At 38.2% G+C, this 24102-nt stretch overlaps 6 protein-coding genes across 6 annotated transcripts; 2 read left to right on the plus strand and 4 right to left on the minus strand.

Moving 5' to 3' along the window:
* Positions 1 to 1690: 1690 nt before the first annotated feature.
* Positions 1691 to 3048, plus strand: JH06_1698 (hypothetical protein; the record flags this gene model as incomplete). The annotated part of the gene is made up of 3 exons (XM_014672376.1): positions 1691 to 1913; positions 1939 to 2428; positions 2460 to 3048. The coding sequence occupies 3 exons, from the start codon at positions 1691 to 1693 to the stop codon at positions 3046 to 3048; spliced, it is 1302 nt and encodes a 433-aa protein (XP_014527862.1).
* A 21-nt stretch (positions 3049 to 3069) lies between these two features.
* Positions 3070 to 7410, minus strand: JH06_1699 (hypothetical protein; the record flags this gene model as incomplete). Its single annotated transcript, XM_014672377.1, has 1 exon — positions 3070 to 7410. One exon carries the CDS (start codon positions 7408 to 7410, stop codon positions 3070 to 3072), a length of 4341 nt encoding a protein of 1446 aa, XP_014527863.1.
* Positions 7411 to 7478: 68 nt separating this feature from the next.
* JH06_1700 (phosphatidylinositol- -diphosphate 3-kinase) lies at positions 7479 to 8114 on the minus strand (the record flags this gene model as incomplete). Its single annotated transcript, XM_014672378.1, has 2 exons — positions 7479 to 7585; positions 7616 to 8114. The coding sequence occupies 2 exons, from the start codon at positions 8112 to 8114 to the stop codon at positions 7479 to 7481; spliced, it is 606 nt and encodes a 201-aa protein (XP_014527864.1).
* A 117-nt stretch (positions 8115 to 8231) lies between these two features.
* Positions 8232 to 10288, minus strand: JH06_1701 (phosphatidylinositol -bisphosphate 3-kinase catalytic subunit gamma isoform; the record flags this gene model as incomplete). Its single annotated transcript, XM_014672379.1, has 10 exons — positions 8232 to 8481; positions 8512 to 8702; positions 8733 to 8804; positions 8833 to 8931; positions 8962 to 9312; positions 9343 to 9442; positions 9473 to 9702; positions 9733 to 9966; positions 9998 to 10111; positions 10142 to 10288. The coding sequence occupies 10 exons, from the start codon at positions 10286 to 10288 to the stop codon at positions 8232 to 8234; spliced, it is 1788 nt and encodes a 595-aa protein (XP_014527865.1).
* A 1967-nt stretch (positions 10289 to 12255) lies between these two features.
* Positions 12256 to 13882, minus strand: JH06_1702 (hypothetical protein; the record flags this gene model as incomplete). Its single annotated transcript, XM_014672380.1, has 7 exons — positions 12256 to 12324; positions 12352 to 12617; positions 12648 to 12809; positions 12839 to 12967; positions 12998 to 13570; positions 13601 to 13732; positions 13762 to 13882. The coding sequence occupies 7 exons, from the start codon at positions 13880 to 13882 to the stop codon at positions 12256 to 12258; spliced, it is 1452 nt and encodes a 483-aa protein (XP_014527866.1).
* Positions 13883 to 15337: 1455 nt separating this feature from the next.
* On the plus strand, positions 15338 to 17910 carry JH06_1703 (hypothetical protein; the record flags this gene model as incomplete). Its single annotated transcript, XM_014672381.1, has 13 exons — positions 15338 to 15405; positions 15437 to 15627; positions 15659 to 15750; positions 15781 to 15894; positions 15925 to 15992; positions 16024 to 16489; positions 16518 to 16699; positions 16730 to 17069; positions 17100 to 17230; positions 17261 to 17342; positions 17377 to 17596; positions 17627 to 17731; positions 17768 to 17910. The coding sequence occupies 13 exons, from the start codon at positions 15338 to 15340 to the stop codon at positions 17908 to 17910; spliced, it is 2202 nt and encodes a 733-aa protein (XP_014527867.1).
* Between the last annotated feature and the right edge of the window lie 6192 nt (positions 17911 to 24102).

Below are 24102 nucleotides of genomic sequence, written 5' to 3' on the forward strand. Positions count from 1 at the left end.
CTTCATTCTCTTATCCTAATTCTACATATGTTCTGAAAAGGAATGATCCATTCTCTATCTCTCCTACTGTTGATGGAGATGATTTATCATTCTCAATCACTTCAGGATCTCTTCCTATTGGTCTATCTTTCAATCCTTCAAATGGAATGATATCAGGAACTCCTTCTCAATTCATCATATCTCAATCAGTCACAATCAAAGTATCAAATGATGTGAGTAATGATAAATCATTCTCTCTTTCATTCACTGTTCTTCAATCCATCACTTCATTCTCTTATCCTAATTCTACATATGTTCTGAAAAGGAATGATCCATTCTCTATCTCTCCTACTGTTGATGGAGATGATTTATCATTCTCAATCAAGGATCTCTTCCTGTTGGTCTATCTTTCAATCCTTCAAATGGAATGATATTAGGAACTCCTTCTCAATCAGTATCATCTCAGGTGATCACAATCAAAGTATCGAATCAAGTGAGTGATAAATCATTCTCTCTTTCATTCACTGTTCAACTCATTCCTTCATCTCTCAACTATTTCCAGACTCCCTTCATCATTCAAAACAATGTCTATTTCAATACAATTCCTTACTGTCAAGGAGATGATCTGTTATTCTCCATTATCTCTGGATCTCTTCCTGTTGGTCTATCTATCAATTCATCAACAGGAATCATATCAGGAACGCCTCTATCTTCCATTCCTCCCACAAGCATCACTATTCAAGCATCTAATCAAGTTGGATCAACTCAATTCACAATCTCCATTCAAGTCATAATTCCTCTATCCGATTTTCAGTATTCTCAATTCTCATTCAGTCTCATCAAAGGACAATCATTCTCAATCTCTCCAATCATTTCAGGAGAGGATCCTCTATTCACAATCACTTCAGGAACTCTGGCCTCTCTCTCAATTCGACAACTGGAATCATTTCTGGTATTCCTTCATCTACATTCCCATCTACACTCGTCATCATTCAGGCTTCCAATCAACTCGGATTCATTCAAACTCAACTATCCTTTACTGTCAACGCTCTATCCACTCTTACTATCATTCTCATCTCTCTTTCTATTCTTATCATTCTCATTATTCTAATTATCATCATTCTCATCATTCTATCAAAGAAGAAGAAACATACTCTACCAAAGAAGTCAATAGAAGAAGTGAAATCTGTCGAGAAACATGTGAAAAAAGAGTCAATAGAAGAAGTGAAATCTGTTGAGAATTATGTGAAAAAAGAGTCAAAAAAGAAGAAGAAATCTAACATCAGCTTAGTTACCACTCCTACCAAGCCCTCTCCTGTATAAGTATGATTTTAGTATTTCTTTTGTGTTTTACTATCTCTTTGTTGTACATCGTTTTCTCTACCAACATAATGCTAAGAGTTAGCAATCAATGACACATTATTATCTTGTCACACAATGTGATACAACGAATAAATTGAACGATTATCCTATACACAAAAATACCTACTTTAAAAGAATTGGATCTGGATCATTTCAAAGGTCACAGACATTACTACAACCTAAAATGGGGAAAGAACAGAAAGATTTGTGAGTAATTGGATAAAATAGCCATTTTACAGGAGTTGGATAATATGAATTCTGCACCGTTAGTAATAACTGTCTTGATAATCAATAAAACGATACGTACAGTAGTGCCCATTTAATTATTAGTACTATTATTTCGTAACAGATGGCCCCAATGAATTGGATAAAGATTCTATTTACTGGAGGTCTTGGACTTCTTATTGCTCTTGGTGTCATGCTCCTGATTGAAAAGTTTGGTGGTATTGCTTCAGAAGTAGCAGATTCTATCCCATCTGTTATTGTTCCGATTGCCTATGTTCTGCTGACTCAAGAGGATATGACTAGAGATGACCAGGCGGATTCTATTTTTGCCAGTTCTATTGGTACGGGTATCCGATCTTAATAACAACCTAGGAGTGTTTGCCACAAATGTGTGTTTCCTTCCCATGTGGAAGATTATTCCAAAGTATTGTGATAAGAAGAAGCTTCCAGGATTGTTAACAATGATTCTTACTATGATTGGTGCCCTTTTGGCATGGTTTGTAGCCGTATTTATTCTAGGCTATCTTCAAGTTATTCTTAACAAAATCTACATTCATATTTGGCTCTATTCTATTATTCTTATGGCATGTTGTGTTTACATTGGTGTATTCCTTTGTACTATTATTCCTCCTCCCAGTGAAAAGCACAAAGAGAAGTGTTGTATGAAGGCAGTTAGGAGTATCACTGTTACTTTATGTGTTGTGGGTAGTTGCATTATTGGTTTTGTGGGTCCTCTTTTCTTTGAAGATTTCTTTGGTAGTTTCCCTTCCATTTTCAGTACTTCGATTGTTTCAGTAAGTTTTGCCCAGATTGCGTTACTTCCTACGGGAGATGTTGGGCCGATGATTTTGGGAGGTTGTTCGTATGTGATGATACAGGTTAGTAATATGTAGGAGTGGTTGGTTTACCTTGTTATGTGGCCTTTTCCATCGCATAAGTTGGCATCCAATTGCATCAATTGTGGCAAGTCATCTGATAACTCTTTTCTTGTGGAGTACTCCAGTTTATAAGTATATTCAGCATCGAAGAGAGATTACAGAAGAGAATATTCGCAAGAATACTCCTCCTAAGCAATGTTGTTGGAAACGACCTTTGAAAAAGGAGGAAGGAAAGACAGAGGTTGAAATGACAAGCGGAAATGTTACTGGAGTAGCTTCGAAGCCTGAAGAGAAGAAATCTTCATGGAATATCTTCTCTAAGAAGGAATCTCCTCAGGAGCCACCTAAAGACCAGGCAAAAGAACCTGTCAAAGATCAGCCCAAAGAGTCACCCCAAGGAATAGCGAAGGAACCTCCAAAGACTGATTCCAAACCTGAGGAATCAAAGAAGACTTCATGGAATCCGTTTGCTAAGAAGGATGCTAAAGAAGAAGTGAAAGAGCCTCCTAAGACTGATTCTACGCCAGAAGAAACAAAGAAGAAGACTTCTTGGAATCCGTTTGCTAAGAAGGATACTAAGGAAGTGAAGACTGATTCGAAATGATATGTTTTCAACAAACAATCATCATAATCGTGGATACCCATATTCAACATTATATCCATCAGGATTCATACTGTATTGAGCATTTGCAGGACCACATATCATATGACCTAAATTATCATAGTAATAGACAGGATTCTGAATACAGTTGTACTCTTGAGAAAACATTCCTTCAACATAACCATTCCAATTCTTAGGATGATATCGTGTTTGTTTTGAAGGCATAAATTCATGAGCAAATCTGCCATCTGTTGACATCTGTGTAATACGTGTTTCATACTTCACAGTACGATCACTCCAATATATGAATGGTTGATAATCTTGAAGACGACCCTTATCCCAGATTCCCATAAAGAAACTATCATCTTCATAATAGAAGATTCCTTGCCCATGATAACACAGATCTGGATGCAGTAATGACTCGAAAATTTCTAACAATATTCCGCCTACGTACCGGCTTCTTCGGAGTTTCGTTCCTGGTTTCTCTGTTGTAAATACAGTACTCTTCTCTAAATCAGGTAAATCGCGGTTCCATTCAGTTTGTACACTACGTCCATCTGATAGATATAACACTCCTTGACCATGTTTCAATGGAATATCAGAGCCATCAAATAACCACTCTCCATCATATGTCACATTGGAAGAAGAATCTTGAATCCATCCTCCTTGATATACACATTGCCAAGATTGATCTAATTCCCGTGGTGACTCGTCTTCAACAGCATAAATGAGAAGTTCAGAAGAATAGGATCCATTGTGAATGGTTCGACAAAAACACCATTGTTCCTTCTCAACAGACATATACTTTGTTTCAGTCCCTTCAAATGCCTTATTCCCGCGGTATTCACCTTTGAATTGGATACGTCCATTTGGATCATATTCCTTCCCAGCTCCTTCTCGACTTCCATTCTTCATCATTCCATTCCATCGTATATAACCGTGATCAAATTCAGTTTTCTCTCCTTCTTCCTTTCCATTCTGATATTCACATTCAATCTGTTTCGTTCCATCAGGATTGTAAAGAATACAGAAGCCATGAAACATGCCTCCTTTCATTCCTCCTTCCATTTCAATGTCTCCATTTTCATTGTAAAGCTTGGTAGCTCCATTCGGAGTATCGTGATCGAAGATGGATTCGATCCACAACGAACCATTTTCGCGATACAACTTTCCTACAAATCGAGTGTGATTTAGAGTATAAGTTCCTTCACGAATCACATGATGTGTGGTAGGAGAATACTCACAACCACGTGTTAATATGGAATCCTGAAATACTCCCTGAAATAGCAGTTGTTGATCTGAGATCGATCGAATGCACCCAACTCCATTTAATTGGTTTTCCACAAATTCTCCTTCCATTTGAACATTGTGATCATAGTCATAATATATTCCTTCTCCTTTCCAAATTCCATTTAACCACTCTCCTTGATAAACAAGTCTACCTTGATTATCAAACATTTGACCATAACCACATCGATTACCATCTTTGAATTCTCCTTCATATTCAATTTGACCAGTTGGATAGTAGCATCTTCCTTTCCCATTCAATTTACCATCATGATAATCACCTTCCTCAATCAATTGTTCAAAAAAAGTCACTTTCTTTCCTTTTCCATTTATATTACCATTTTTGAAAATTCCAGAAATAATGACTTCATTCGCATTGTCATAAAGAGTACCTTCTCCTTCATATAAACCTTTATGGAATGATCCAGAATAAACCACATTTCCATCAATTCCAAATTCCTTTCCTTCTCCTTCTAACTTACCATCAATGAAACTCCCAGTCAGATGAAGAACTGGCTCTTCTGGGATTGGTAATCCAGCAAGTGAATACTCATCATAAGTGGTCTCATATGCGAAGTATTCATTCCCAGGTCCATTCAGAGCATTGTTGGCAAAGATACCGTCTTGTAGAATATGATGATCAGGAGTCAGAACCTGACCTTTGCCTTGAAGGCCTGTACTGGATTGAACACCCTTGAAATAGAGCTGACAGGTCTCGTCCCATACAAGTGTAACTTCAGTGTTACTCAGATTAACTCTATCATTGGAGGGGCAGGACTGTTGAAGCGATACAGTCTCAGTAGAACTGTTCTGACGCTCTGAAGTACTTCGTAACAAAGACTGAGAATTGCTGTCACTTGGAGATTCTGAAGATTTGTTTGAAGAGAATGGCGATTGTGGGAAGAGAGGAGAAACATCTGAGTGATCAAGAATAAGAGATTGAGAGGGATTCTCGCATTGATGCAATTCATCTGGTATGGGTGATGTGAATGACTGAGAGAGTTGAGTATCACAATTGAGAGATGATGGTGAGAGGATTTGGGGAGGTTGAGAGTTATTAGGAAAAGCAGACGAATTGAAGAATTGAGAGACGCTAGAAACAGTAGGAAAAGGAGACTGAATCTGAGGAGCTACGGAATCACTAGGAAGAGATGAAGGAAGTGATTGACAAAGCTGAGGGAATGGAGAGACAGGAGAATCAGCAGGAAGAGAAGGTAGGGATGGTTGAGTGACACCAGAGTCACTTGGGAGCGACTGACGAGATGGAGGTGTAGGAGACTCATTCAAAGGAGATGATTTGAAGGATTGAGGAAGTGGAGAGACCTGGGAATCAGTAGGAAGAGACTGAGAAGGCTGAGGGAATGGAAGAATGTGAGAATCAGTACGAAGAGGAGGCAGGACAGGCTGAGAAGGTTGGGGAAATGGAGAGAGATGAATATCAGCAGGAAGAGACTTAGGAGGTAGAGTTGAACTTGATCCACTTGGTGACATCAACTCAGAACTGATTTTTATCGAATCCTTCATCGCTGTGCTGATATCATGAGTTTTATCACTCTGTTGGACTGTTGATGGTACCTGAACATCAGGGAAAGGAGGTGGAGAGATGTCTTTGGCAATCTGAGGAACTGTGGAGTTATCCACATTTTCATCACAGGAAGGATTCACAGAGTATTCTGAATCCTGTTTTTGATATGATGACCTCTCAAAGACTCTCTGAACCTCTTCTGGTGATAAGAGGTCCTGAACCACCTTCAGACCTCCATCTGCCTCATCAGATGAGGACTCACTATCACTAATTGCACAAACTTCAATATGATAACTCTCCAGTTTCACTTTCCTCTTTCGTAATTCAACAATAATAGATTCTCGTCTCTCTGAGATATGTTTCTCCAACCCTCTATTGAGCATTATCACATCACATTCATTCTCATCATCGTATTTCAGTTCCATCAAAGGAGAAATCTCTTCAATCTTAATGTCTTCAAGTGGATCGATACGTGTACAACCTGAACGAGGAACCGTCTCCTCTTTGAAGAGATATGACAATACAGTGGAAAACACTTGGCACATTTCATCATCATTTCTCACAGCTTCATCAAATGAGATTAACTCCATGTCCATTACTAATTCACCATTGTTCCATTCACCATTAGCAAATAGAGACCCATCTCGACAAATACATACCCCACTCCCATTCACACGACCCTCTTTCCAATTACCATTAAACAACACATGACGATCGAGATAATAAGCAGTTCCTTGACCATTCCTCAATCCATTTGTAAAACAACCAGAATACACCAACTTCCCTTCATAATATTCGTCTCCATAACCATCACGGGGATACCATAATTTGGGGTCATACAAAAATGTACCTTCATAGATGACTCTTCCATTCACATCATATTCAACAACTGAAGAATCTGAAAACAATCTCATCAAACGAAGTTGCTTTCCAGAGGAATACTGAACCAAACGAATGGGATGATTGTATTCATCAACTTCAACACAGAGACCGTCAAAAATACGAGTGGATGGATTAAACTGGCCACGAAGAAAAGAATTTGTTTCCGAACAGTATTGACACAGATAATCAACTTTATTGACTGTCACTATATACTGATCTACAACTCGAATGCCCTTTTTATAAATTCCTTTGTATATTGGAAACCCAGTTTCATCATATTCCTCCCCCTCTCCATCTCTTCGATCATTATCATAGAATCCATGAAACAACAACTTTCCATGTAAATACTCCCAAACTTCTCCATTTCTTCGTGAGTCAACAAACGTACCTTTTGAGACAACAGAACCATTTTTATAGAGCTCATATGGACCAGAAATGGAATTATTTACAAATACAAAGTTCAATACACGCCTTTGTAAGCGATCCTTGATCAAAGCAGATCCATTGAGTTTTCCATTTTGTACTGTTGCAAACAGGAACTCTGAAGCATGCTTTCCAGCAAAAGATATGCTAACTGAAGAACCATCGGGTCGCTCACTCAAGTTAAGAGGATCCTTCAGTTGATATTCTGAGAGAATTCCCTCCCACTTAATATTGTTTTCAGAAGGCATTTTTGAAGAAAGAAAGTTGGGTATGATAATTAAAGAACCACTAAATATATAAAACAAACAAACTTGATTCAAGCATGACGTAAGACATGGAAGAAGTCATTAATTATAGGAAGCTTACTATTAACAGCACGGATGATCTCGTTCTTCAAGAAGCTCTCTGCTTCTTCCTCACTCACTATGGATCATTTCTATTCTTCTTTCATACAATCCAGTCGACATGCACGAATTAAGAACAACGTATCATTATCATCAACAATCTCATCGACGCCCGATTCACGCAACAATTCAAAGAGAGCATAGAACAGAGTCACATTCTCTCTAACAACACGATAACAAGCCATTGCATTGTCCATGAACACTTTGAAGTTGGGATGAGATTCTCCACCTATTGCATTATAGTATGCTCGAGTGAAAAGAAACGAATGTGTCTCTCTTGCAATACCTAACTTATGCTTATAATGTCCCAAGATATGACCATAATCAATATGGAAATAACCGCGATTATTCAACATTATGTTATCATTATGACGATCTCCAATTCCAAAGAGATAGACAAACATCAGATACTGACCCAATGAGGCTGCAAAACGATAGTTCATTTGATCAAGCGAATTGTCTTCATAAGTCGGCTTTACCTCCAAAGGTTGCAGAATACGAGGTGTTTCCAATCTCATCTGATCAGCTTGAATTCGACGTTGAGTCATCAGAGAATGAGTGTTTAATGATGAATGAGTGATTAGATATTCCTGAATAGCAAAGTTGTGTAAGAGAACTCGCTTCGCAGTATTCACCTTGTTCAATATTGTGTGCTTCTCTAATCATTATTCAATCTCTCTTATCTTATCCTTTCCATCATTATAGACATCGCCCACTGTCACCGCATCATCCACAATCTCAATTAGACCTTCATCAGTATTGGTTGCCAAACACGAATAGAACTGAAAGTGACTTGGTGTTCCTGAGTCCTCTAACAAGACACTCAATAGATGAATCACCTCAGATATGATTTCATCTTTTCGTAAGTCATCTCCTTTCTTCACTAGAACGTTCAAAGTATCTCTTTCTTTATTCCTAGAAATCACTGCATTCCAAATAAACTACAGATTTCCGCCAAGAATTACATTCATTTGTGAATGCTGATGAATTGCAAAGGACAGAAATAGTGGCAATTTCTTGCTGTTCATCACACGACATTGATTCCAATTAATAGCAGCTAATTGCATATCACTATACAGAGGCAATGAAAAGGGAGTACTGAATGATAGAGCCTTCAACTGCGATAGGAGAGCAACCTTATAATAATTATGAATCACTGAACATACATTACGATCATCTTGTACAGGGATCATTTTGATTTGTTCAGCAACATTCATAAGTTGACGAATAAGTAGATACTAAGTGGAATTCCACTAATAGGCATACTTCAGATCCAACAATCAGTTTCAGTGACTCTGTAATTTGAAGAAGAATCTCCAAGTATCCACTGAAGCGAGAATGGAAGACTGGGTTGTTATTATTGGACTAGAGATTACGAGATAAATCGTTATAAACTTGAAGTTCCCAGTACAGAACATAAGCGAATGAACGACTTTGCAGAGCATGGAGAAACATGAAACGAATCAGAGCATTGTCTTCATGGACGTCCCACTTCAATGCCTGGACTAGCTGAGGACAGAAGAGAATCCAATCATCCTCACTGAGTTGTTGATAGAGAGTCTCACATACGATCTCACGCAGAAACGGATCTTGATTACGATGACCTAGAAGAAGGAGGAGTTTACCAATACGAATGGAGTGTTGACTAGAAGAGGGTGCTTCAATACAAGTCTCTGTGGACTGATCACAATTCAAGAAGGATGGGAATATTGAATAACAACGTGACACATTCGTAGGATTGGTATACTATTTCTGATTCATCTCTTCATTACTTACTTCCATAGCTTCACATAACCGAATAGAAGCATTCTTGCATTCCTTTAATAACTCTGGCGAACGCAATACAGCCCACCGTTCTCCATCAGTCATTCTGTTTCTATGAATCATGACTCATTCCCTCTCCAACCCTTCCTTCAAATCACGCAAATGATTCAGTACTTGAATATCATCCTCATTCAATGGACGTTTATCTTCTATTGTTGTTGGATGAAATACCCAACGAACTGGTTCATTCAGAAGGCTAATCCCTACACTGCCAACAGACTGTACTCTCATATCCCAACCACAACCAATTCCCCATCGGAATTGGTTCTCTGGATACAAATAGACTTTTTGCTTTCCTGTTCTCAATACTCCCTAACAATAAGAATACAACACTAATTCTACATCGGCAGAAAACAGAGGAATAATTCCAATAACAGAAATACCTCCTAAAACGAGTTTCACATAAAACACTGTGGACAAATGCAAGCGATTCAATTGAATCGCAGTTCGAATTCGCTTCTCACAAACAGATCGTAGAGTGTCATTCACATTTGAATAATCACAGTTTGGAATCACCATAGTCTTGTAATCCGTCACACAAACTGTTTTCTGGAATGCTGCAAATTTGATAGAATTCTGTCAATCAGACTCCGCTCACACGTCCTACATTGCTATAATGACTTTGTTTTGCTGTAAATTGGGAGAGAGTGATTGAATCAATACTTAGCATGAGATACTGATCATCGCTTAGCTCTTGAATACATGTCACAGGGAGCATCAACTAGGAATCAAAAGAATGAAGAATCCCCACAGGAATAAAAGGTCCCAAGGCACTAGCAACCTCTGTCAAGATACATCGCATCTCAGAAGGGAATACAGAAGTCTCCGAGTTGTTAGACGATTTAGCAATATGGAGGAAACCAATAACAGTACCCTGAGTCCGAATAATGAAATTCATATGTTCAGTAATTCTTGATCTAGAGTCAGAATGATCACAAAACTCTTACTCAACAATAGTGTGATAACTAAATTCTGATCGAAATGAAACTGGTTCTTGTCCGGCATAAACGAGAGGTTCAATACTCGAATTCTCTTTCGAGATGAAGATAGAGGCACTCTGCAATTGGTACTCCTTCAGAATGGAGTCACAAAGTTGATAACCCCGATTCTGTTCTGTTCGCAAAGACTTGAAGATGGATACAAACCGCTCAAATTGGTGAAAATATGATGGGTTGTGCCTAGATCAGAAATGAAATGAAGTAATACTTCAAATGACTATGAGCAAGATAACAGACAGAAGCAAAGTCAGAAAGAGTGTTTCGATTTGATGTCTTCGTCATCTCTGCACTACGGACATCGTACAGTGCATCACCACCTGAGAAGGAAGTCATCGCTAACAAGCTGCTGATGCAAGAGTCGAGAGGTTCTGGTTCTTCAAACGATTCTTCGCCCTAATAATCACGAATAACCAATACATTCTACAAGAGATAGAATTGACATATAGTCTTCCTGTGTGAGACGGAGATACATACCACAAGTCAATGAAAACAAGGATGATGTTGCATAAGCAGGAACTAACAGATTGCCTTCTCCAAATACCGATCCAGTAGTGAGAACGCCATATGGATAATCTATGATGAAATAAGAGGAAAAGTAACTACGTTTAGAATCGATTGCTGATAATATGAATCTCTGTACTTTTCCATCAATAAAAATAATCATACTATCTTGGAATTGTTTTTCATCGATAAGAATCCTAAACAATCAGAGATTGACAACTATCAGACTCATATTTCTCAAACGAGACTTCTTTAAATAGATTTATGATCTTTGCTATCTGGGAAAGGGAAAAGAAGCGAAAGCATGGTAACGACAAAAGATAAGAAGGAAATTGGGGATCTATCGATTAGAACTGATATCAATTATGACCATTCTTGTAATTGGGAGAAATTGCAGGGATTCGTACTGAAGCAGTGTCAATATGTCTTCAATTCATCATAACAATCATTGGTACGTTCCAGAAGAAGTCATAATACTCTTGCATGTTCCAGCTAGTAGTGCTTGATACAATTCGGGTGATAGAGTTGCCTCATTTCGTTCATTGCTGTTCAGCTTCTCAAAAGCTTGGCTCTATGCATCAGATTCGAACATAAAACATCAAACAAGTATAATAGAGAACTGTGATCGTTGTTGATGAGGGATGGAGTTTTGAATGTTCAGAAGAACAGGCTTCCGACCTGGAAATTCAGCACAACGCTTTGCAAAGTCTCGGATATACTCTTCTTCAGCGTCGATTTCTTCACTAGGCTCTTCTTCTTGCGTAGGAAGGGAAGTGTCATTTGATCTAATTGATCGAAAGAGATGACTATTGCTGCCAGATCCAGAATTTCCATTATCACAAGAACTTGCTGATTGTCTGTTGCTTAATGCAACATGAAAGCCATTCATCTCAGATTCCATGCAACACATACTAGTTGCCTCTAGCTGGTGACTAAGATCCGAGATCCCCATTCGATGGTAAGAGTGTTGGCGATTGGGAGGAATCGGTTGATTCTCACTAGGATTCTCATTACTTGGAGAAGCAAACGAGTGCATGTCTGCGCTCATAGTCTACTTTAAATCGTCAAGATCTTGATACTGAGAGAGAAATACGGTCCTAAATCCTATTGGTTGTGAATCTCGTGACTAAGTGAAATGCTCAAAGTCCCTGATGACTCTCTAGATGTGTTTATTCGTTCGTTAGAGCGTCAAAATGCAATTGTCATGTGAATGTCAGTATTTCTAGTTTCTCTGAAATACCCAGTTAATGAGACGAATCAATCGTTTCTCTTTCTTTTTCCTTTATGGAAGGAAAAGACTGAAGAGACAAGCCCTTTATTTACGAACATAAGAGACCCAAACCAGATGCCACTGTAGTATAGTTGGTCAGTACATCACGTTGTGGCCGTGATAACCCGTGTTCGAATCACGGCAGGGGCATTTCTTTTTTCCTCTCTATTGATTCTAACAAACACGCTATACCGATACAATACATCCCAATCGTTTCAAGATAGATACCACCATTTTAATTGTCTCTGGCTTGTTTGTTGGAGTGACAACGACTTGATTCAGATTATCCTTCAAATCTCGCATATTCTCCAAATATTTCATTCCTTCCTTCGTCAATGAGAGTAAATTGATTGAAGATACACACTGATACACAATTCGAGGATTCTTCTGGAAAATGACAATTAGCTTGTCAAGTAACTGAACTACATCATTTGAAAGCAACGACATAACAAGAGGTTCTAATAATCATTTGTTAACCTAATAACTACCTGCTTGTACATGTTCCTTTACACTCACAGCAAGGATATTAGAAATATTCCCAAGTGACTGAATCACAATTCCAATATCTTTCTGTTCCACGTAATAAACACAACACATCACGATTAGAGAGAATGCATTTCCTTCATATAACTGAGTACACACAGAATAATCTATTATAAATGAAAAGCGATATTCCTACTCTGGAAGGAGAGATAATTCAGACACACCAATCCACAGAATATCAGAGCTGGCTCCTTCATATTTTTTTGCATCAAACTTATAATCGCGGGGAGACAGTTATGTGCAAGAATGACTTCTCTACAATATTCTATCCATCAATCAAAAAAACAATTGAAACCTAAAGAAGCGAGACGAGAAAGAAGTGCGATACAAAGGACTTGAACATCAAAAGGAACTCCTTGAATCTGAATGAACTTGGCAAGAATGGTAACACAACCACATTCATATAAGAGCTTACGAGATTCATTTCTGTGACAGGAGAGGATAAGGAAATTCAATGCTGAAATTAGGGTATCCGATTCAATTGAAAGGAATTGAATAACCAAAACTGTCAGTGGAAGGATCTCATATTGATGGATTTCCTGAATTATTCGATTTATTGTGTCAGTAGTATTGGTATCTCGAAATGAAGATAGTTCATAGAGGAGAATGAAAGCAACACGTAATAAGTGGGGTTCTCGATGTCTCTCAAGTGTGATATGAACGGTTGCAATGATGTTCATATCAAGAATCTCGTCAATCAAATCAGATCGACGATAATCCGAAGAATGAGCAGTTTGCTTCAGAATGTAAAGAACAATGAGAAGACAGTGAAGAAGAATAGCAGATGAAGTCTGTGCATACTGAAGAAGCACAGAATTCAGTAGCTGAAATATGCGATTATTCTGAAGAAGGAGTTTTGTTCCATCATCTATCAATAATGAAACTCCCTTAAGAAAACCGTCAGCTGCTGTGATCACACGAAGAACTTGACAAGCCATTCGGACAGTTTCTTCATTTCCAATACACTTCTTACAGACTATGAGAAGCAAGTCAATACCTCCTTCTTCGTACATTTGTTGGCAATCATTCTCTAGAATCAGAGTCCAACTCAACATAAACCATTCATAGAGAATCGAAGGAGAATTCGACAACTCTCATCTGCAATACCTGGGTCATCTTCAAGCCAACGAGAAAGTGTATGCATTGTTTCAATACAACGTAATTGAAGAAGAATATCCATTCCTCGTCCTATAGATCAAGCCAAATACATATAACAACGATTTTGGCTCATATTCTGGAATATCGAAAACAAGGGATACATCCGATTACTTACTGTCATCTTGTTATTTGGATTTATGGAAAAACTGTTACAAAAGTTATGTGTGTAGGAGATCAGATTCTTCACCAAGTCCAACACTCCAGAATATGAGGTCCATTCATCAATCGTCGCAAAATACATTGTGATACATGCTATTTGCTGCATAATAGAGAAATTGCTAATATAAAAAGATGAAAGTGTCGACAGAAGATTACTGAACTCTTGATTACACATAGACGAGAGTATGGATGCTAAAAATTAACTACAAAATACTTGATCACGATAGGTGCAAAGAGAGGCAAGACAAGTAATACACACAAAGATTCCATTATCATTCTCAAAACTCATTTCCTCTCTTAAGATTGACGTAATAGAAGCAGGAAAGAACGAATGAAGATTATTTGGTATTGGACATCCTACGGTTGATAGACTATACTAAATGTACGGCTGAGTGCGATTTTTGTCAAGCAACACAACAAGTGTAGTTGAATAGATTCATACTCTGGTTTCAGAAGTCGATCAGCTATTCCCTCAATATAAATTGTCAAATTATGTGAACAATAATCTATGTGATAAGAATATTTGGAAAAACGAACAAGTCTCACTCAACTGCAGAAATTCAACCAGAGCTTGAGAAATTTGCTCAACAGATGCATCTTGTCTTGACAAGATCTGTTGAATCTCTTCTAGTCTCATTGAAATATGATTTGTCATATAAAAAAAGGCGCGAATTTACGCATTGACAAAAATGAAAATCAAATATTATCGTCTATTATCACATTATCAACAGTATAACCAGCAGTAGGAACCATCCACGACAGAATGAGGCCACCCTATCGAATCATTCTAGTTACTCCTCTATGGTTTTTCGTATAAACAGTGAGTATAGTGACAGTGATTTATGAAGAAATAACCTTTTACTCAACTGAATGAAATTGAATCTTTATTCAATTTTTGTATTCGGCAGTATGATACGAATGAATGACATTCTTAGAAATACCATAAGATCATCCAAGCCATATCAACAAACCAATACTCAAGAGAGAATCCAAAACATTTGGTCAACACAATAATCTCAAAAAAACAGAAAACATGTGTGTGAAAATGGTATTACGTTACATTAGCGAACAGAAATGCTTGATAATCATGAAAGTGAGTTACTCACGGGAATCATGATTGTGTTACATGAAACACTTCGATCTTGTGGAAACCCCGACAATGAGCAAAGAACGTTTGCTAGTGCATAGCGATCTGGAAGAACCAATCACTCCAGTCTTCCGGAAGACTTTAACCAATTTTGAAGCAGACGATGTTCCTAGAAGTAGTAACAAGTTACATTTGGTTAATGGCGTCATTGTCCCGTGTATGTTACATATGATGGGTATTCTGTACTTTTTGAGAATCACATGGTCTGTTGGAGAAGTTGGATGGCTTGCCACTTTTCTGTATAATTGATGGAAATCCTTTTACACGTAGTATGTTCATTGTAGGAGAGTCCATGGCTCTATTCACGGCTATGTCGCTTAGTGCTCTATGTACAAACGGGAAAATGCGTGGAGGTGGTGCCTATTATATGATTAGTCGTTCTCTTGGACCCGAATTCGGTGGTTCCATGGCTATTCTTTTCTTTATTGCCTATGCTGTTGGAAGTGCTTTTCATGTTACAGGTACGTCGTATTTCTTTCATTTTCTGTATAGGAGTTTTGGATGTCTTGCGAACAACCTTTTTGAATGGTAGTTATGAGTATGATATCTATATCAAAAGTGGAATTCTCCTCTTAGTTATGATAGTTATTACAGATTTCCTCAATCACTTCTAGGTTGCTATGATGGGAGCAGAGAGTTATGGAAAGATTAATCGTTTGCTGTGGGCAGGTCAATTAATCACAATTTGGCTGACTTTAGGTTGCATGATCTTCCAAAAGCCTGGAATGGTTGCTTTTCGGAACTTTTCTGATAACTAGGTTCTGAAGCATGGTGGAGTTTATTCGGGTCTCTCTCTCAAGTCATTCAAGGATAACTTTCTTCCATCGTCCTTTTTCATTACTTCTTTAAATTTCTAGAACCCTCACTGCTGCCAACGTTCAAACCGTATTCAGTGTGATTTTCCCTGCAATGACGGGCATTATGGAAGGAGCGAATCTATCTGGTGATTTGGAGAATCCTGGTCGAGACCTCGGAAAGGGTACGATCATCTCTGTATGTGCTTCGTTTACGCACTATGCACTTTTGTTCACCCTCGCAGCCTTCGCATTCCCTCATTCCACACTGGTTGGAAGAGATACAGTATTTCAGGATGTGGAGTTCTGGCCTGGAATAGCTGTGATTGGTATCAGTATTGTGGGTTTCTCAGCTGCCTTGGGTTCGTTTATTGGAGGAGCTCGTGTATTGCAAGCACTAGCTCGAGATGGGGTATTCAAGACATTAGGTTTTCTAGGGAAAGGTTACGGTAAAGGAGATGAACCTCGACGAGCAATTCTTTTAATGTATATTGTTTGTGAGTTATGTTTCTTCATTGGTGATCTGAATGTAAGTGAGACGAATGTCTTCCATTTAGATCATCTCACCATTAATGACTAACTTCTTCTGTCTTTCCTACTCTCTTGTCAATTTATCTGCATTTGTTCTTCGAATCACAGGAGCTCCTAATTTCAGACCGCGTTTCAAAGCTTGTACTTGGCAGATTTCTCTTCTTGGTGGTCTTCTGTGTTTATTTATCATGTTCTATCTTAGTTGGGTGTACCTATTCATTGGGTTAATCACTTTTAGCAAAGCATTAATTAGCGTGGTTTGTCTTGTTGTGATTTTTGTCTATCTTTCTCTCACTACTCCTCATCAGGAATGGGGAGATATTACTCAATCCTTATTCTATCACACTGTTCGTAAACTGCTTTTGAAATTGGATACTGACAAAAATCATCCCAAATATTGGCGTCCTTCCGTTCTGTTGTATACACCTACTCCAAATTGTTATCCCTTGATTGATTTCTGTAATGTTCTGAAGAAAGGAGGATTGTATGTCGTCTCTACGGTGTACGAAAATGATTTCAAGGGCGATTGTGATGAGTTCTATACAATGGAGAATTTCTGGTCTTTTTTTGTCAATCATGTTTGTTATGGGGTGGAGGATGAGTAGTAGTGTAATATCAAAGCATTCCCTCTTGTATCATTTGCCCCATCCACAATTGAAGGATTGCACAATATGGTTGCAACATGTGGATTAGGAGCGTTGAAGCCAAACACTATTGTTATTCCACTTGAAGAAGAGAGGTGTGTGAAATCATTTGAGATCATCTTTAGAGAGAATGAAGTGAGTAGTAGTGTTGAAATCCTTCACAAACTACGAGGAATGCAGAATATTGAGTTACCCTTAGTTTCCGTGGTAAGCTGTATTTTTGGAATTCCATATATCCTAGCCTCTTCCCTCTATATTGAAAGATGAAGATTACTGTACAATGATCAATGATGTGTTGGTTCTTCAACGCAATATCGTAGTAGCAGCCAACTATGCCAAGATTCAACCTCATGCAACAGAGCTTAATTGGCCTGCTATGCGTGACAGTTACGAGCATCCTGAATTGTGCACAATTGATATGGTCATTGTAGGTGATTGGGATTGGCATATTGAGTTCTCAAGTATAAATGGATTCCCGCGGTTATCAATAGATTACTTATCAGTTATCATTCAATATGGATATATCATTCATCGTCATGCTAGTTGGAAGAAGTTCACATTACGATTGATTCAGATTCTGCCAGGATGTGATGATAGTGAGTGTAAGGATGTGAATGAAGTATGATGACTAGCATTTGAAGCTGAAGATAAACGATTGAAAGAGCTATTAGAAGAAGTACGAGTAGATGCTGTAACAAAGGTGATTGGAATACCTAAAGCAGACTTAAAGGAATATGAGAATCGTGACGATTTCTGTAATGTTAAAAATCGATAGTAATTGTGTAGCATTGCATATTCTTCCTTTTGATGTACTGGCAAAGGTCTTAAATCCATTGTTGAAATCAGTCTGTGCCAATAGTCAGATGATTCTTATGAAACTATATTCACCGAAGGAAGTCAATGCTACAGATTCTTCTGAATACATGAAGAATCTTCGTAGTCTTGTGAAAGATCTTCCTCCTATGTTGTTAATGAATTCGAGTACTCACCTTCCTGTGATTACAAGATATATTTGAGTTGTATCTGAAATGATTGTTTACATAACAAACATAACAATGAACACTTTGCATAGTATCAAAGAGGAGATTCTTCACATGAGGATACAGTACAGGACAAGCAGCAATCAAATCATACAACAATAGAACCCATTGTTCTAAACAAGCAGGATATTTGATATGTGACTAGAATTCATTTCTTCTCTCATCCTTACTTCGATAAACACAGTAAAACATGTATGCCGATAGATCAATTCTAAGAATGAAACAGCATTTGTGATAAAATGCTTTAATTCAGGCTTCTGAAAATTATCATTCTTCTAATTCCTTACTGTTCGCAACACTTCGATCACAAGATTCGTAATGCACATCAATTCTTGATATCCTTCAGCCAATACACTCGAATCAAACTCAAATTCATTTGGATGTTCAAGAATCCGTTTGATTTCAATGGCATTGTTTGGAGTTAATTCCCGCGGGAAATGCAACCATATTTGAATGAACTTACTAGCAATCGTTAAGCAACGTCGGAATATTGTTTCGGCTGCAGAAATCAGTGAGAAAGGCTGGAAACGATCAATTGAAGTCCTTCAAGTTAATATGACCAAAATCACTTACGAATTGGTAACACGCAAAATCACCCTTTTTATTTCCTTCGTATTCACATTCTTAAACAGCAAGATTTGTTTATCATACAAGGTCTAGTAATTAACCAATCTTGCTCACTATTCACCTGACCATGTCGCATTCGATCAAGGAATGTTTCTACAATGATTTGGAATCCACATGTCACTTCATTTCCAGGAGCAATCGAAATGATTCTTCCACTCATTTCCCCTCGATCTTGAACTGTGAGATGTACGTATGAGGATGTGACCATAAACAGCACCGATTCTGTCTGATCACTGAGATTACGAATCTACAGGTCATGCAATCAGGACAAGCAAACTCGAATTGTTGGAGAGTTTGCAATGGAGAAATGACCAATTTCCTCTTCTTGAATGAAGACATTCAATACTCTGTCATTCAAATCAGTTTGATTCTGGTCTCGGATGGTAAAGCTTTCTGGAATCCTTTTCAAGACAAAACAAGCAGAAATGGAACATTTAACAAGATTAGAGAAGTAAAATTTAAATGGAACACTTCGAGGATCATGTGTATTCAGTGATCCATAATTATCAAGGCTTTCAGAATCACTAGTCATATCACTAATAGAAGCCGAATCATCAATCGAATCCCATGCATTTATAACCACGGTAAAGTACTTAGTAGTATGAGGAAGAAGAGTTCTAGATATGACAAACACAACACACCAATCACAGAATCTTCATTTTCTGATTTGATTCACATTCAATAAACGAGATCTGACCACGAAATTTAGAGTGAAACAGAGCCATTGTCAACTCCACATTCCCGAGATTTGAAGCTCCGATCACATGACTCTCAATGAATCGATCATTCCCATAACTAGTTCCCTCTAACTCCAAAACAGAAGTAAGATCAACTGCTTCCCATCTTCCTGATCGTTGTAACGTAGAAATCACTACTGGAATTGGAATTGGTTGTTTCCCGCGGGAATTGAATACATTCTCCAACATGTCAGCTGAGATGGCAAATGGTTCAAGATCAATAGAAGGAAGTGATAATACTTGGACAGCACTGCAAATGAACTAGATAAAAAACACTCTCTTGAGACCTACTGTAACACTTACATTGACGAAGCAGAAGTCTTTCACATGAGTATCCTGAATGAAAATTAAAGCACTAAAGAAACCAACAGCTTGTGATTTCAATCTGAACAGTAATGAATTGGAATTAGTTGAAATCAAAGAGATGAATGGAACACAATCAGACACATTCTAATCCTTCAAATACATCAATGATCCTTACACAAACTACTTTGATATCTTCCTGATTTCGGCCTGAAATTAGGATTTCCACTTTTTTCTCTTCATTCACAAGTACTTTCTCTCCATCGACGACAATGACATTTCCATCCACTACTGCTGAAACACCTTTGATAATAACAGAGAGAGACAGTGAGGTTGTCAGAGATAAGGCACCTATCTATGAGACTACATGAATACCAAAACTCTCATCAAATATACTAGGTCGATGTACAGATGACTGAATAGCAAGAGGCAAAATAACCGAGAAGTTCTCAAAGACCAGAGTACGAAGTGTGATACATGAATATGAATCATTCACAGTATCATCATCACGATTCTATCAATTAATCATTCATTCATTCAAATACATAGCACGAATCAGGTCGTAAGATACATTGGACCTTTACTGATGTCTCTGGCTCTATCACAATCACTTTCGGTACCTCCAATAATGAGGCAAATACACATTTAGTATGACCTGGATAAATCAAACCATACTTACGATGAATCACATGACTTGCTTGTAGACTCACTTGGACACGTTCCTTCCAAATATTATGAATCACAAAATCATAGTTATTTTTGTCAAGACGACATACCATATAACTCTTCTTTTTTTCACTATCCAATAATTGTTGAGTTAATTCGCGTTGTTGAAGACTGTGAGGTGTATCTTCTGTAGGAGTCAATTTCTCTCGATTCTTGTCAATTCCAGAATCAGTTTCTTTGATTGCAGATCCAACAGAAGGATCTGTCACCAGATGATTTGAACACGAATTGACATCATAATGAGTCTGAAGAATATCTTCTAATTTAGAGAAATGCTCCAACACTGTCACAATGTTCAGAACAGCCGGAGAGACTTCAATAATCGGTTGAATAGTAAAGACGATACTCACGGGAATTTCCACCATTGTGCGGAGAGTATCCGAATGGCTTTCTGACACATCTACTAATAGTTGTAATTGACCAATTACTGAAGGAGATTGCATGGCGGTGATTTGTTGATTCCCAAGAGAATGAATGGAAATTGGTTGCAATGAGAGTGGAAGCGTAACACGAGAATTAGCAGCAATCTCCATTGTTGACACATCCTGACCAACTGCTATCATTACCGCCTGTTGGTACAAAAACTGCCGGAAAAGTGGAATGACATGAATTGGAGAAGAAGTGATATTGTGCAATGTCACCTCAATAACACACTTTGATAGAGAAGGGAAAGGAACATTATTCCAACGAATCAAATCAATCTCATTCTGATTCTGATTCTCAATAGTCAAAGCTGATCTAAATACAGTCGCTTCATATGTGACCTCATAATAAACTCCAGGTGAATTCTGGGTGGAGAATAGGATTTTCCACCGATTAAGACCTTCAGTCCACTTCACCATCTTCATGTTCAGCTCGACCACTAATGTGACCAAACACCCTTCCTCGATTGGAACCAGGGATTCTCTTCCATTCTTAAGCATTGTTCGAGTAGCCATTTCTTGATTGGAATGATTCCGCGAAAAACTGTAAAAAATCGTGGGAGTGAATCCAGGCGGGAACCAACTCAAATCCACCATCACAGGCCCTGAGGAGAGATTATCGATCCGCAAATCCAGACGAGGATAACGACTAGAATTAGCAAATATGATTGGCTTATTTGTTGTGGGACAACTTACCTCGATTTTCTCACGATAGTAACTACCACGTAATGACACGATTTGTTGAAAATAGTTATCCCCGCGGGAATTGAAGAAACACAGCTGACCTGTTAAATCAACATTCCCATGAGAAGATTCACTATCCAAGGTCAAACCGCTTCCCATATCAATCATCTCGTCAGCTTTCATGCCAATACGAATCTCAACCTCCTTGTCTGGAATTAACATGATTCCCGCGGCAATTGGTAATAACCCCATTTCTGATTGCAGATTTGCAGGAATTGATGCTTTCTCATCCATTAAGAGAGATGGAAAGGATGAAATGGAAGAATAAGATCCAGAGTTGTGATGCGAACAACCAGGAGAATAGCCTCCCATCTCTTCAGATCCATCTCCAATACGAAGAATTAGAGGCAAATTACTGTATGGAATAACGCACATCGCTACACCTGAGGTATTTCGAAGGAAAAGAGAGAATGAGGTTTCAACACGGGGATTCACGAAATACCGTGGAGATTCTGGATTCGGCTTATAGACAGCAATTCGGCCCAAGTCCAGATCTGCAGTTGGACTCCAGTCCATTAAATCAAATGAAAATGAATGTGTTGAGATTTCAAAAGAATGATTGCAATTGAACACATGAACACTGATTTCTCGCTTCACAGGAACATCACGATGAGATACAACAATTGAAAAGGAAGAATAGCCTGTTATGATTGTGGAAACATGGAAACTGATATAGTGATACTTTCCTTCATCCACAATTCCCTCCATTCGGTTGAAAGTAACACCGATTTCTGGACTTGACAATTTTTCCACCGATATTACATATGGGAGTTTCATCGCAGTGTTCTCATTCTGAATCTTGAATTCTGAATTTAATCCTGAAGGAGTTCTGGATCGATTCACCAAAATGATCATCCTTTCACCTAACTCAAATCGAACCAAACCAGCTTGGATACTATAGTCCACACTAAAACTGAACAAATTCTGGAATTCCTGATTGTTTTCCTTCGCTTCATCTGTTACCGTTTCCACTTCTCCTAAAGCAGCCAAATCTGAATACGAAGGATGTAATGACCGCATCAATAATTGGTCCGATTTCTGGCAAGATCCAGATATACGCAGCTTTCCTGTTAATAGACGAGTGAATGTCGCCAACTGGTTCTCTGAAATCTGGAATACACGATTCTCCACCGAATACTGCAATTGTAGAATTGCTTCAGATTCTTGGAGCACCAGTATCCTCTCCACTGGCTTCTGTGAATCATCCACCAAGGTAACTGGGTTCATTCCTGTTGCCTCATCGATTGACACATAAATGTCAATATCCCGCAGATTTCTGACACGAATAGACGTGTACGAAAAAGCATTGTTTTCAGTCTTTGACAAAAACAAAGCTGGATTCAACACTAACAGACCTGGATGTCCACTATTCTCTGGATCGATATCTGGAAGTGTCAAAAACAGTGGGTTCTTTACAATAGCTCGAATCATACAAGTGCAAATATTGGTGGGTTTTTCGGGACAAATGAAATTCAAAGCTTCTTGGACGGATCCGTCCTCATGAAGTGCTCGAGCCGAAAGTCTGATATCCACTCGAACATCTCTCCTTTCGTGAGGTCGTAATATCTCTTCCATGGTTTGGTTCATCAGACAACTAGCCTGTGAACAAACGGCCAATGATTCATTGGTACTGTTCAGAAGAGTCAGTTTTAAACTGAATAATCGACCAAAGTTAAACTCACCCAGATTGATGTCTGAGGGAGTTACACTTAGTCCAGATACAATGGGTTTCAAGAGAAGTGGAAGACTCAGTAACATGGTTCTCTGTCTATGAGACATGACAGAAATGAATCCAAGTGGAGTAAATGTCTGAGGCTGACTTAAGCGTTTGGAATGATTTGTGGATTTCCATTTATAGTGGATAACAAGAGAAGATTGAGGAGGGAGTTTCAGATTCAAAAGTTGTTTTTTCCGATTCCGATTATTATCCGTATTTATGGAATGCAAGAAAACGTCCATATTTAGATCTCCTTCAATTTCTTGATATGTAAAGAAGATAGATCCAAAATCAGGACTAATTTGGTACGAATTATCCCAATAGACATCGACCATGATGGAATCAAATATCTCGTTTTTTATCATTAGATACTTCAGAGTCGTCACAGCATTATCTTCCACAATTAACGAAGGAATTTGACTTAATGGTGATCGAATAACTGTAGAATCCACTGTAACAGAAAAAGGAACAGAAAATGGTTTGACAGAAATCGACCCTAATGGAACAGGTGGAATTTGGAAGTATGGATTTGTTACGGTACCTGTGATTGGAACAGATACGGAGGAAGATGATCTGGATACAACCTATGAGTGAAAGAGGACCATCAGAACAACCACAATCCCTTCTAGATGAAATGAAGGAACAGCAGGA

Source organism: Blastocystis sp. subtype 4, assembly GCF_000743755.1.
Source record: "Blastocystis sp. subtype 4 strain WR1 chromosome Unknown seqid_0095, whole genome shotgun sequence".
Taxonomy (NCBI): domain Eukaryota; class Bigyra; order Opalinata; family Blastocystidae; genus Blastocystis; species Blastocystis sp. subtype 4.